The sequence below is a fragment of the Medicago sativa genome, chromosome 4 (genome assembly GCF_051527215.1).
Source record: "Medicago sativa cultivar Bolivia chromosome 4, Bolivia_mono, whole genome shotgun sequence".
Lineage (NCBI taxonomy): Eukaryota > Viridiplantae > Streptophyta > Magnoliopsida > Fabales > Fabaceae > Medicago > Medicago sativa.
In genome coordinates, this window is record NC_140752.1 from 52,246,793 (window position 1) to 52,261,818 (window position 15,026).

Below are 15,026 nucleotides of genomic sequence, written 5' to 3' on the forward strand. Positions count from 1 at the left end.
GATATTAAGTTATTTGACCCAATTTAAAAACTTTTTATCAAAATTGAAAGTTAAAACCAAATGTAGCGCTAAGTGCCCCCTCCTAAAAAATTTTCACTTTTCATTATCCCTCCCACTTTCCCCTTTTCCCTTTTCACTTTTCCTTTTCCCTTCCTCTTCAGTCCGACACAATCGAAGCTCAATCGAACACCAAACCCCTCTCAGAATCAAACACAATCGAAGCTCAATCGAACACCATCCTCAATCGAACACCCTCTCAGAACCCCTCTCAGAATCGAAGCTCAACAACACAATCACAAACTAACGTGTCCAGAAGGAACAAATCGCAAGGAACAACTGGAACAAGAAGGAACGGTCCAAGTAGGAACAAATCGAATACAAATCGCAAGGAACAAATCGAATACAAATCGCAAGGAACAAGAAGGAACGGTCCAACCGAACCGGATCTTCAACAACTGGACGCTCACAAAACCGAATCCAACTCGTGAAGAAGCGTGAAGAAGGAGAAGCGAACCAAATCTACAAAGGTAAGTTTGGATCTAGTTTTAAGTTTGGATCTAGTTTGAATGTTTTGTCTTTGTTGAACATCGATTTTGAAAACGGAATGAGTAGGAGAGGGAGAAAAGATTTGTAAAATTGTTTTAAAAAGGTAATGATAACTCTTCAACTCGGGTATGGCGGCGATTCCACCTCCACCGTGCCGGAATACTTGAACTGTCTATGAAAACCCCATCGGGGAACCCCTCCCTGTCTCTTAAAACGACATCGCCTTTCACTTAGTTCATAGTCTTTATCTCTTACCTTCGTCACGCTCTAAGATTACTTTATTTTTTTGTCTGTCAGAAACAGTGTTTGCCTTCGTCGCCGTGATTTATGAATGAGTTATTTGGTCATGTTGTAGCTTCATGCTTTAAGATTACTTTATTTTTTGTCTGTCAGAAACCGTGTTTGCCGCCGTCAGTCGCCGTGATTTATGAATGAGTTATTTGGTCATGTTGTAGCTTCATGATTTATGAGTCGCCGCGAAACCGTGTTTGTAGTATTCATTATGTCAGCATATGTTTCACGGTTAAGTTAATCATAGTGTCATCATATATTTATCCAGCATATGTTCCACACTATGATTATGGAAGTTAAGTTAGTATTCATTATCCAAACCGTGATTATGGAAGTTAAGTTAGTATTCATTATGTCAGCATATGTTTCAGAAGTTCCATATGATATTCTTTGTTGTTGGGGAGTAATGTCTATTGGTCCTCTTATACGTATAATTCTATTGATATGAGGTTGTAGTTAATTAATTTGATGATTCATTGTAAAAGTAATTTCATTGATCAAGTTGATTTCATCTTACTTGTCTAGTATCAACCAAGTAGTCTTAGGTGAAGATCTTATAGCTATTTCTATATATTAAACCCAACCTGACAATATGATGTCATAAGAATGGAACTTAAATAGGTGTTCTACATTTCGTTTGTAATTAAGTACCTGATATAAATGAGAGTGCTATTCAATAAATCTGTCCCCTAGATTTAAAAAATAGAAAGAACGGGATGACTATGACAATCATTGTTCTCATTGTATTGAATTGTAATTTTTATTGTTATAGGTATTAGGTAAATTGATTTTCGTTTTTGATTTTGAATCTGTGTTGATTACTGTTATAAGGAATTGTCTTTGAACAAGTTACTGATATAAATTCTGAACAACAAACTTTTCGTATATGTAGATATAAACTTTTCGTATCAACAAACTTTTTGTATTAATCATAAAAGAGAATCTGAATTATTCTCTTTTTAAACCTTAAAGGGTATCTGAGTGTACAATTTTCATTAAGTAGAAACTAAAAAAACTTTAAAGGATTATCTTCGTCAAGGGTATCTGAGTGTGAGCGTATATGTCTACACTTTAAAGGATTATGTCTTATTTATATTGATGGTGTAGCCATCAAGCCTATCTACCATTCCACACTTTCACTAGCTATTCTTAACTTTCTGTCTCCTCTCCTTTCCTATAACATAGTGAATACCTTCACTATCTGCTCTCTAACTATGTTAGTCCAAGTAAGCACCTTAATGTAGTCTTTGTGGATGTAGGTATTTTCAGTCACTAGTTATGGATCGTAGTTGGATGAGTGCTAACCGCGCTAGTGAAGAGTATAGGAAAGGAGTGGAACAGTTTATACAATTTGCTTTTGAAAAACTTCCTGAGAATAATGGAAGGTTTTATTGTCCTTGTGTTGAATGTTTCAACGGAGGCCCATTCCATTTCGAGCTAATAATAGACCATCTTATTTGTCACGGGATTTGCCAAAATTATACCAAATGGATATGGCATGGTGAGTCGGTAAACAATACAAGTGGGTCAAAAAGAAAGGAAGTCGATGTTGATATGGATGGTTATCAGCTAGAGGACATGATTCGTGATATTGGCCAAGAGTCTTTTCAACAAGCGCATGTGTATGACAATTTGTGCCGTGACAAAGAAGAGCCTTTGTATCCGGGGTGCACAAACATGTCATTGTTGGCTGCGGTGCTGAGATTGTTCAACTTGAAAGCAAGACATGGATGGACAGATAAAAGCTTCACTGAATTGCTTGAGCTGTTGAAAGAAATGTTGCCGGAAGGTAACACATTGCCCAATCGTAACTATGCGGCTAAGAAGATATTGTGTCCAATGGGTATGGAGTATAAGAAAATACATGCTTGCCCAAATGATTGTATATTGTACCGAAATGAGTTTGAAACATTGAAGAAGTGTCCTAGGTGTGGGCTATCACGCTACAAAGTGAGGGACAATGATTTCGATTGTGATGATAGCTCAAAGCGTCCTCCTGCGAAGGTGTTATGGTATCTACCAATAATTCCAAGACTTAAGCGATTGTTTGCTAATGCAAGTGATGCAAAAAATTTAATATGGCATGCAGATGAGAGGAAACGTGATGGGTATCTTCGTCATCCTGCTGATTCTTTGCAATGGAAGAAAATTGATGATTTATATCCGGAATTTGGGAAAGAGAAAAGAAACCTTAGGCTTGGACTTGCTACAGATGGAATGAATCCGTTTGGAAACTTAAGTAGTAACCATAGTTCATGGCCCGTTCTCCTAGTTATCTACAATCTGCCTCCTTCAATTTGCATGAAGCGCAAGTACATTATGTTATCCATGATGATTTCAGGCCCTAAGCAACCAGGAAATGACATAGATGTTTATCTCAAGCCATTGATTGAAGACTTAAAATTACTTTGGGAGGAAGGAGTTGATGTGTTTGATGCCCATTCTCGTGATTATTTCAAGATGCGTGCAATGTTATTTTGCACCATCAATGATTTTCCTGCATATGGGAACTTGTCCGGTTATAGTGTTAAGGGACATAAAGCATGTCCTATATGTGAAAAACACACTTGCTACCATCAATTGAAACATGGAAGGAAGACAATTTACCTTGGACATAGAAGATTTCTCAAACTGAATCACCCATATCGTAGGTTGAGAAAAGCTTTTAATGGACACCCAGAATGGAAAATTGCTCCGAAAGCCTTAACTGGAAGACAAGTTTTTAAACGGTTGAAAGGTGTCAATGTTATGTTAGGGAAGAAAGAAAAAAAGTCTGTTGAGAAAAATATATGGAAGAAGAGGTCTGTGTTTTTTGATCTTCCTTACTGGTCTAGACTAGATGTTAGACATTGTATCGATGTGATGCATGTAGAAAAAAATGTTTGTGATAGTGTGGTTGGAACACTTCTCAACATTAATGGAAAAACAAAAGATGGTGTGAATGCTCGTCTAGATATGCTTGAGATGGGTATAAGACAACAATTAGCTCCACAACCAGACGGTAAACAAACTTATTTGCCTCCAGCTTGTTACACTTTGTCAAAAAATGAGAAAAAAAGCTTTTGTGAGTGTTTGCATAATATAAAAGTGCCACAAGGTTACTGTTCAAATGTGAAGAGTCTCGTCTCTTTGAAAGATTCGAAACTAATTGGATTGAAATCTCATGATTGCCATATGTTGGTGCAACAATTTATACCGGTGGCTATTCGTGGCATACTGCCGAAAAAAGTTAGAGATGTCTTAACTAGGTTGTGCTTATTCTTCAATGCTATTTGCAGCAAGGTTATAGATCCTAAAAAATTAGATGAATTGGAAAATGAGGGTGCAATTATCTTGTGCCAACTTGAGATGTATTTTCCTCCTTCTTTTTTTGACATCATGGTTCACTTAATTGTTCATCTAGTGAGAGAGATTAGGATATGTGGTCCTGTTTATTTGAGATGGATGTATCCAGTTGAACGATACATGAAAATTTTGAAAGGGTATGTGAAGAATCAACGCCGTCCAGAAGCATCTATTATTGAAAGATACATTGCAGAAGAAGCCATTGAGTGGTCTTCTGACTATATGTCAGACGCAGCAGCAATAGGAATTCCAAAGTCTCGTCATGAGGGAAGATGTGCAGGTAAGGGTCGAGGTTTAAAACTTAAAGCCATGGGGCGTGAGGAAGTACTTCAAGCACATTTGTATATATTGAATAACACTGACGAGGTTCAACCTTACCTTGCTGCTCATAAAGTTATTGTCAAGGATAGAAATCCTAGAATGAATGAAAAATGGTTGTTGAATGAGCATAACAAGACTTTCTTAAAGTGGTTTAAAGAAACCATTTTAAATGACAATACAGCTTCTGTTCAATTAAAATGGCTAGCGGAGGAGCCTAAATTTGATGTCATAACTTGGACTGGTTATGATATCAATAATTTTTCATTCTCTACAAAGACTCAAGATGACAAGAGTGCATTTCAAAACAGTGGGGTGATGGTGGTAGCTGAGGGCATGCACTTCTCTAGTTCAAAAGATCAAAATCCGGTTATGGCATCCATACCTTACTTTGGGATCATTGATGAGATTTGGGATGTCGATTTCATTAAATTTAAAGTGCCTGTTTTTAAATGTAAGTGGATCGCCAGAAACAGTGGAGTTAAAACTGATGAATTTGGTTCTAAACTGGTGGACCTTGAAAAGGCAGCTTATACAAATGAGCCCTTCATTCTTGCATCCCAAGCAAAACAAGTGTTTTATGTTCGTGATCCCTCTAGCAAAAAGTGGTCAGTGGTTCTCCAAGGTAAAAACATGCATGATAGTCAAGATTCCCTAGATATTTCTGAGACTCCTTCTTTCTCGCAAGGGGTAACTACTTTTGGAGAGGAAACTATAGTGGACGATGAGTATGCCACTCGTGATGATCATAATGAAGGGATATGGGAAAATATTCAAACTGAAAAATCTTAGAAAATAGTTCTTACCATATCTGGTAACTTTCATTTTATAAATAATTTTTACTTTGATTGTTAACATGTTTTATTCATTATTTCAAATTGATACTGACCATTATTATATTTTTATATTACAGACTCATGGGTGATACATCAGCTCCTCCACAAAGCGATAAGAATGCTCAGCCTGCGAAAAAGAGGGTGACTAGACAAATTGGCGATCAATCAGCTCCTCAACAAAGTGAGAAGAATGATCAACCTGCCAAAAAGAGGGTGAGCAAAGTCATTGGTAATTCATCAGCTCCTCAACACAAAGAGAATAATAAGCAGCCTACCAATAAGAGGGTGAATAGAGTCATTGGTAATTCATCTGCTCCTCCACAAAGTGAGATGAACACTCAGCCTACCGAAAATAGAGTCAACACACTCGTGAGTGCATCAGGTCCTCCACAAACTGAAAAAATTACTGAGCCTACCAAAAAGAGAGTTAGAGGTGCAACGCGAATGGCACATTTTTTGCTTAAACGTTTGGATGGTGAAAAGATACCGATTGACTTCGATCAATGGACCAAAAAGCCTTTAGGGGAAAACAGAAAAAAATTCAAAAGTCATGTGGGTTCCATTGCTAGAAGCAAAATCAGTATTTTGGTGGATCATTGGGATCTTGTAAGCGAGGCTGTTAAAAACAAGATCTGGGAAGATATCATGGTAATACTATTTATGATTTTCAGTTGTAACACTTAATTATATTATTTCCATACACTAACTCCTTTATCTGCTATATAACACAGGAACAATGGGATATTCCTGATACTCATGATATTTCAAAATTGAAAGACAAATGGCTATCCTATGCGTGTGAACGTTGGAGGGCATTTAAAACAGACCTGACAAGGAGATATTTAAATAATGGGAAATTGAGTGACAAATCTCCTCTTGGAACATATAAATTTATTGATGAGGAAACATGGCAAGAGTTTATTAAGACGCGGGAGGATCCTTACTTTCTGGTTTGTTGGACTTTAAGATTAATTAGTTTATCAATTAAATTTATTTATAGTATTTCCGTTAATTGTTGTGTGTTATTTATAACAGGAGAAAAGAAATAGGGGGAAATTGATTCAGGCTCATAATAGATGCCCTCACAACTTGTCTCGTGGAGGATATGAGTTGCTTGAAGAAAAGATGATGCAAGAGAAATTAAAACAAAGACAAGAATCAATTGAAGACTCATCAGTAGCTGCACCTCCATCCCCACCAAAACGCCATGAGAAGTGGATAAGGGCACGACAAAAGTCATCAGGAGAGTACACGTCAGAAGAGACACGTTGTATGGCTGATAAAATCGTAAGTAAAATGCAACTCTTTAGATAAATGCAACTCTTTAGAGACTATAAAATTTGAATTTGGTTAGATAGTTAATTGAATTTGGTTAGATAGTTAATTGAATTTGGTTGCTTAACAAACTGAATGAGTGGAGTTGAATTGGAAATTAAGTTTGTTAATTTTTTAACCTGAGTTTGAGTTATATATTTTTCAACTTTTTTGATTCACAAGTGAATGGAAAGAAAGTATCCATGAATGCTTTTGTATTGTAGTAAAATCAATGGCAATAACGAAACATACATACCTGTAAATAATCTAACCGGAATGAATGAATGCCATTGCATGTCTGATTGCATTGTAAAAATTCATTTGTGTGCTGAATGCATTCGAATTAATTTGTGTACTGATATGTAAAAATTCATTTGTGTGCTGCTTGAATATTTTTATGTTGGTAGGATTCTGTTGTTGAAAAAACAAAACAAGGACTCTTTGTTCCACAAGGACGTAAAGATATCTTGGCGGAAGCAATCGGAAAACCTGAACACCCTGGACGTGTTCGTGCTGTTGGTGGAGGTGTGGGAATTAGGCAATATTTTGGTCCACTTTCTCATTATGGTGCCTCTTCCTCACCTGTTTTCAATAGCAAACAAATAGAGAGCATGAAAGCAGATCTTACTAAGGAGATCAGGGATCAAGTGATGCGGGATTTATCATCTATTCCGGCTTTCTCTCAACATTTCCCAAATTTCCCAACATGTTCTCCTAGTACCGATATACCTGCAAGCACAAAAGGTAGTTGTTCTGCAGCGCCGCCTATACCAGAGGATAATGATGAGGACATCCCAGAAGAGTGTGAATTATATGTTGATAATAAACAACACATAGTAGCATATGCAAATGTATATAAGTTGGGACCAACCATACATAATCAGCTGTTAGAAAATGGTATGGTGAGGGTGGCAGTAACTAAAGTGTTGGATTCTAATGCTCAAGTCCCCATGCCCACAGATGAGGTAACAAAGGTTGGTGACGCCCTCAACACTTTCATTCAATGGCCAAAAAGACTTCTGCGTCTTGTTTCTAATAAGGTATTCATTGTGTATGTCTTTATCTATTTGCACTTGGGCCCATTTAATTATGTTGACTAATATTTTATCTTAAATTGTTTAGGATGTTAAAGAAACTGCAAAAGATGATCTTCCATCCAAAAGGTCAGAACCTGAAAAATCTTACATTGAAAAATTGATGTTAAGGGTATTGAAACTAAAACATCCTGTGAAGTTCGATTTGAATGAGAATGAATTTTTTTACCTCCCAACAAGGGATATTGTGGAGCTGTGTCTAAAGAATGAAGAATTATGCCTCACGATTCTACGAATATGGGTGGTGTAAGTACATTTTCTATTATTACCAATGTTAAAATAAAGCCAAAAATTTAAACAAGTTTTGACCAATCTTCTCTTGTCTTAACAGCAGTAAAGTATATAGACATTGCTTAATATTTTTTGCTTTTAAACAACTTGCTAATTCTGTCTTTATTAACTGTTTATGCGTATAAACCTTTATTTTCATGATCTTCATTCTTTCTTGTAACATATATGTAAGGTTATTATATATATTGGCCTTGCACATTCATGATTATGTTTTATGTAGTCATCCACTTGTATACTTAATTCATAAACATTCTTCTCCTGTCCAGTCCAGCTGTAAAGGCATTCTTTGAAAATGACCTATGCCTGAAATCTTAGAATTCATTGAGAGTCTTCCAAATTTACTTTAATTTATAGTTCAGAATTTTCAGACATGGTTTCCCCTTATTGCCTCTGTCTTCTACGAATATGCCTCTGACTGTACATTTTCACCCTTATTTCACACTTATATGAAAAGTAAGTGTGTAATCACATTCTGAATTGTTTGTTTGTTTGCTGCCTTGTACATGTTCAGATTTTGATTTTTTTTTTAATATTTTAGGTATATGGAACACCTATGTACTCAATTGGGAAATAGTGATGTGTATGGTTTCATTGATCCATTTTTCATTCACGCGGAAAATGACAAAGAAAGTTCTCAGTCTCATATGACCGCAAAGATGTTCGAGGTTAACAAAGCTTGTTATTTTGCACCTTACCTGAAAAAGTAAGTGTATTTGATCTTCATAGTATTATTTCTCTATAGTTAATCACATATATTAGAAAGCCCTAAAGTTAACAAATCTTTTTTTTCTTTCCAATGTAGTCGCCATTGGCAATTGCTTATTATTGAACCAGAAAAACAAAATGTCATTTTCCTATGTTCGATGGGTTGGAAGCCAGATAAAAATCTTGTGCAAATTGTTAATTCGTAAGTATATATATTTAACTAATTGGATGTAACTTAATAAAGATTTTTTACACATCAATTTATATGAATGTATTTTATTATTGTAGTGCTATAGAAGGGTATAACAAGTTGAGTGGTGTCAGAAAGGCGAGAAAGCCAACATGGCAGATTCCCACAGTAAGTTGAAAATTATATTCATACAATATTATAAGTTTTATATATATGATATTTACTCAATATAATTTCATATTTATGACAATTGTAGTGCCAAAGACAACCATCCAATTATGAGTGCGGCTACTTTATAATGATACATATGCTGAACATTGTATCAGCTGGCATTACCGACTCATGGGATATGGTGCGTAACTAAATATTACAACCATTTGTGTTTCTTAATGTTTTTTTAAAGTTAATTTCATATTCTAATGTTATCTTAACTTCTTTTTTTCCAGATTTTTGGAGACGAAACTCCGTTTACTGATGATGAAATGACAAAAGTTCAAGAACGCTGTGGTAGATTGATTTTGGAAAGAATTGATCTAATTTAGTTATGTCAATAACTACTTTGAAACAATGTTTAGCTTTTGTTTAATTTTATGATATTGTAACTTTGGATTTGTTTGATATTGTAACAATGACAGGTCTGATATGAAATTTGCTCTTATGATATTTCATATTAGTTGCTAAGTTTATGAAAATTTTGGATATTATATTAAATTCTGCACCATAATCATGTTAAAAAAAAAAAAATAGAGAGAGATTTTAAATGGGTTGAACAGATTTAAATTATGTTTATTAAATGGGATCAAAGAACAGACTTAAAATCTAGATTTTTTTTATGTCCTTGTTCACCCTTTTTTAAGTGGTTTTATCCGATCTAAATTAAAATATTTTAGATCGGTTCAACAGATTTAAATTGAACCATTTTAAATCGGGTTAAGGGGGCAGATTTAAAATCAAAGACAGTTTTTAAATCGGCCACCTATAAGTCGGATCTTAACCCGATTTAAAAAGTCAAATTCACCTGATTTAAAAAGTGTTTTCTGCACTAGTGTATTTTTGTGTGTATGTTTTTCATTCTTTTTCATTTTTCATCACTTGTTCTCTAGTACCCCCACCCCAAACTTAGTAGGTTGCAAATTCCAAAGGCAACCCCAAACTTAATATCAAGCAACATCCTACATAGCCTAACTCAAATTAAAATTTCAAGGTAATCATCCTAAAAAGGCTCTAGGCTTCATTTGTAGTTTGTCACCGAACAAAAAGTTCTAATCCTACCGGCTCACAATTGGTTAAGAAAGGATAAATTCAATAAATGAAAACAGGGTAGGCTTCAAAAAGGCTCACAGGACCAAGCACTTTTGCCTCAGTGTGTAATTAACAAAGACCAATCAATAATAGAGAAACAATGCAAGTTCTAGAAATGTAGTTGCATGGAAAACTAATCTAAATATAAGTAAATTAAAAAACAAAATTTGGCAATGAACCTTATGGCTGAGATTTCTGGGAGTATGTGACTACTTAGCAACGCCGTACACTTCACCTTTGAATCAAGTCACCCCTCCTTTAGAACTTTTGGAATACCGTTTCATCAAACAACTGTTACTAAACTAGAATAGGTCACATGAAACAAAACAAATTCATTAATTAAACAAGTGCAGGAGCAATTACAATAGGGAAATAAGTTCAAGGGACTTCGACATAAAAAGAAAATAAAGAAAATACATCAAAAGAAAAATAACTGAAAATAAAATACAAAGCAGGACATGCTAATCCATCAGTAGATCAGCCCATGTTTACATCATCATCCGAGTGTCTAGCCCCTGGTGTCCTCAATCCTTCAAAGATGCCATCCCCTTGATCTTGCTCGGTGGCATTGAAATCATCAGTGATTTCCCTCCTCATGCGCATACCATACTCCTCCTGATGTGTAAAATACTGCTCCATGCGCTCACGGGAGCCTCCAAACCTCTCATAGGACCCACTAATCGGACCCATATTCAATAGAGCCTCCGCAGCAAACGCAGCTGAGAACCTAGGACGGTTCACCCACAGCTGGTCCGAAGTCCCCGTCATCCAATTAGCTTGAACATGCATGAACTCCTCAAGCTTTGGGTGAAGAGGAGCATAACCCCCTTGGCTACTACTCCCTCCTTGCTCCATTTGTTGTTGCCTTGCTGCCTCCCTCTCTCTCTCTCCTTCATGTAGCTCTCATACTTCTTCACGAATCCATCCATAACGGAGTCGGTGATCGGCTTCATATTGCTGGTGTTGGGATCACTATCATACCCCCACACCAACTCTTGCTCACACAACCAATTAATCAAGCTTCCATGCCCTAACTGTGTGGTGTTACCGGTTGCAATATCATGAAGACTATTAGCCAAGAGGTGGCCAATATCTATAGGGTACTCCTTGACGATAACATAGGCAGAAAGCACCCTCTTGAGAGGAATTTCAGAAGTGCAAGAGGCACTCTCAAGTGTCTGGACCAAATAAGACACCCACGCCTTGGGTATCAGTAACATCTCAGCATAGGTAAGCAACCATGACTTTTTCCAAGTCGACCCAGGCCTACACATCATGGTAATGATGTCATCAAATGTATCCTCCGTCATACCAAATCTCTCCCTCCTTAGTTTCTCAACCCAACACTCCTCCGGTGGTTGAACATTCAGCCATTCATTAAGAGCTTCAGGGCTGAAATCAATGGTCTTGCCTCGAACAAAAGATTGAAAGGGTGTATCGGATACCCGTGCATTTGCAAAGAATTCGACGATCACGGTTTTGTTGTTCGCTTCAACGATCATCTCATTCAACTTCGACCACCCTCTCCTTTGTAATTCAACCTCAAAGACCGGATACTTTCCAAGCTTTGTGAAGTCAAACTTCCTCTCCCCCACAACTTCAAAACTTTTCATAAATTGGTGGAACTCTTGGGCTTGGTCATTGATGAAATGAATGGTGTTTTCGGGTTGTTTGGATGCGGCACGAGGGCGTTTGGCTTTACTTGTGGATGGCTTAGGGTTGGTGGCTTTCTTTGAACGGGTGTTTCGTGGATTGGAGGCCATTTGTGGTTAAGGAAGATGGTGAAAGGGAAGTTTTGTGAAGTTTGGGAAAATTATGATGGATTGTGATGGATTGTAGATGTTAATGGTTTGGATTGATGAATTTGTGATTGGATTGTGGTTTGATGATGTTTAGGAAGTGGTAAAGTAGATGAAGATGGGAAAAATTCGTAAATGGGAAGTCTAGGGAAATTTTTGGCAAAGAAAAGTAGGAAGAATGGAATGAAAATGATGATGAACAGTGAGGTTTTTATAGGCTGAGGAGCAAAATCGCGCCGCGGTGAAAAACTGGCGTGCCGCGATTTCCTCAAAACAGGGAGTTTGGTTCTTTGCTTGTGAAAATCGCGCTGCGGCCATATACAGGCGCGACGCGATTTTGGTCAAACAGGGAGCATGTTTTGCTTCCTCAGGCCAAAATTTTTGTTTTCTTGAAAAATGTTTGAGTTCCTTTAATTTCTGAAAAACTTTTGAGGAGAGAATCATGCAAGACAGCAGTACCTTGCATGATTTTCTTGGCAGGAGGTATACTTGAACAAATTTTTTTTTTTTTAAACTTTCCCGCCTCATATTAAAAAGAAAAGAAAAATATTTTTGTGTTTTTGTATTTGAAAGCAATAAAATCATACCTGAAAAATAAATAGTGGGTTGCCTCCCACCAAGCGCTTTCTTTTACGTCATTGAGCTTGACGCTTCAACCACTGTTAGGGTGGCAAATATGTCAGAAAGAACACATCACCCTTCTTCTTCCTCTTGTTATGCAGGAAATCCATGAACTTGGCATAAAGAAGTAGATGCTCCCATGTGCTCACAGTTAAACCTTTGGAATTTAAGCTCTCCCACCTTAGAGAAGGACATGCATCCATTTGCACTCGAGTGATTTCCTTAACCCCTGTTTGTTCAGATTTCAGGAAAATGTCAGCACTCCTCACTTTTGGATTTTCTTCCACCACAACCTTGTGACACTCAATCTCCATCTGAACCAGCTTCCTCTGAGACTCATGTGCTTTCTCAACAAGATCACCACACTGAACATCAAACTTCTCAAATGAAACTTGATTTGACACCAAGAAATCATCTAAAATATTCTGAAGTTGAGTATTGTAATCGATGTTGATCACCTCTTTCTTCCCTTCACCATCACTACCTGGTTGATTTGCCTCATGATGATCACAACTCGAGATTTTGTTGTCCAAAATTTTGATCTTAAAAGATAGCATATATTTTTCATACTGCAACTTAGCAATCTCTTCTGTGTCATAAAGGAGTACCCTGTCTATCATAGCTGCAAAACTTGGATAAACTTTTCAGTAGCACAGTACAATGAGAAGAAAACAAAGAGCATAATAAATTTATATATATATATATATATACAAAAATATAAATGACAGAAATCCTAACTTCTAACGTAATTGCCTTGTTGAAATAAATCAACAGTCCCCGGCAACGGCGCCAAAAACTTGATAGACGTTTGGCAAGTGCACCAAATACTATCGAAGTAGTAAAAATATCGATCCCACGAGGACTGTTTTTAACTTCAATAATTCAATTGCGTTATAAAAATAGGATGTATAAAAGTTATTTTTAGTTTTCCACTAGGCAGAAGATTTGGTTTGATTTTAATTAAGAAAATATGAGAGAGATGAGATCAGATCCTTCGAATCCTCTAAGTTCCCCTAATTGGTCTACTGCACCTATTTGTTATGAATCCTCTTCTAATTTACGATGATTAACAAAATAGCCCTAATCAATCCCTTGAGTTAGGACCCTCTTCTCAAACTATAGCCCCCAATCCCTTGGGTGGTCTAATAATTCTTGAAGGTTTTACCGAACGTTAACCTATTATCACTAACAAACGATTATCTATTCCTAGACTAACCCTGTTTATTAGAACAATTCAATTAGGTATAAGTCGAAAGCCATGGTCAGTGGTCATTCGTTCTCACAAAATCAGGTTATATGTGATCAAGATATAAAAAGCATTAAGAACAATTGAATTGAATAAACTAGAATTGAATTCATAAACAAAATAGAGTTTCACAGCAACATGGTTCAATTAAGGTTACAAAGATTCATCTCGGATCTAATCTCTAAGAGATTTAGCTACTCATAATCGAGTTTACAAATAGCATAATCAATGATTGAAATAAAACATACATGAATTGGTAAAAGGTTGAAGAAATCGCCCTTCTCGCCGTCTCCGATGTCTCAAAATCGCACTTTTCTCTCCCAAAATCGTAACCCTTGTTCTTCAGATTTAGTGCAGTATTTATAGAAGTCATGGGCCTGACCCATCAAAATCGCGCCGCGCCTTGTATATTGGCGTGCCGCGATTTCCCTCAAACAGGGATGTTGTAATTTTGCTTCTGAAATAGCGGCAAGGCTGGAAATTGGCGTGGCGCGATTTGCTTCAAACAGACTTCAATATTTCAGCTTTTTGCACTCCAGAACAGTATAAGTTGCATGAGAACTCTATCAAAATGTTACAATAAGTCCTAAAAATTACGTAATGACAGCATGTCATCACAACCCCAAATTAAACCATTCCTTGTCCTCAAGGAATTTGCTTGCAACAATGACAAACGACAGTAAAATAACAGTTACCTGACAAAACGATAGTACCCAAAAGTTCATTCTCCTTCTAGCTAAAGATGAGCTAGTTTGACTTGTTCGCATCCACCAATTCACAACTCCTCGCATCAAATTGAAATAGGGTTCTACCAGTCGACATGCAGGTCTACATATTACCATATGCTTGAAAAGTTTCTAAACATCAATCAAAGTCAATATCATTACACACTTTTGAGGTCTTTAGGGTTATAACGGGGCTTAGGTGAAAGGTGGGATATATTTGGATAAGTAGGCTACACAAAATTTGAGTTAGGCATTCCTACACGTGTAAAACAAGATTCAATCCCCCAATCCCTATTTGAAACAAAACTTAGGTACCTAGAGAACATTTTCAATAACTTTATCAAAAGCTTGGGACACATCGAGTTTGAAGTTACTCGGATATGACTTTGTGTGCCCCTTTTTC

General features: G+C 36.6%; 2 protein-coding genes across 2 annotated transcripts; both read left to right on the forward strand.

Moving 5' to 3' along the window:
* Positions 1-2,028: 2,028 nt before the first annotated feature.
* On the forward strand, positions 2,029-5,292 carry LOC146929742 (uncharacterized). Its single transcript, XM_085707397.1, has one exon. It carries the CDS (start codon positions 2,116-2,118, stop codon positions 5,290-5,292), a length of 3,177 nt encoding a protein of 1,058 aa, XP_085563523.1. The 5' UTR covers positions 2,029-2,115.
* A 125-nt stretch (positions 5,293-5,417) lies between these two features.
* Positions 5,418-9,578, forward strand: LOC146929743 (uncharacterized). The gene is made up of 10 exons (XM_085707398.1): positions 5,418-5,984; positions 6,068-6,286; positions 6,372-6,623; positions 7,058-7,690; positions 7,773-7,990; positions 8,574-8,738; positions 8,838-8,942; positions 9,029-9,098; positions 9,187-9,282; positions 9,377-9,578. The coding sequence occupies exons 1-10, from the start codon at positions 5,418-5,420 to the stop codon at positions 9,470-9,472; spliced, it is 2,421 nt and encodes an 806-aa protein (XP_085563524.1). The 3' UTR covers positions 9,473-9,578.
* Positions 9,579-15,026: the final 5,448 nt, after the last annotated feature.

Coding starts and splice junctions, on each gene's coding strand:
- LOC146929743 (XM_085707398.1), top strand. CDS start 5,418: ATGGGTGATACATCAGCTCCTCCACAAAGCGATAAGAATGCTCAGCCT. Junction 6,287..6,371: donor GGGAGGATCCTTACTTTCTG/GTTTGTTGGACT, acceptor TATTTATAACAG/GAGAAAAGAAATAGGGGGAA. Junction 6,624..7,057: donor GTTGTATGGCTGATAAAATC/GTAAGTAAAATG, acceptor TTATGTTGGTAG/GATTCTGTTGTTGAAAAAAC.
- LOC146929742 (XM_085707397.1), top strand. CDS start 2,116: ATGGATCGTAGTTGGATGAGTGCTAACCGCGCTAGTGAAGAGTATAGG.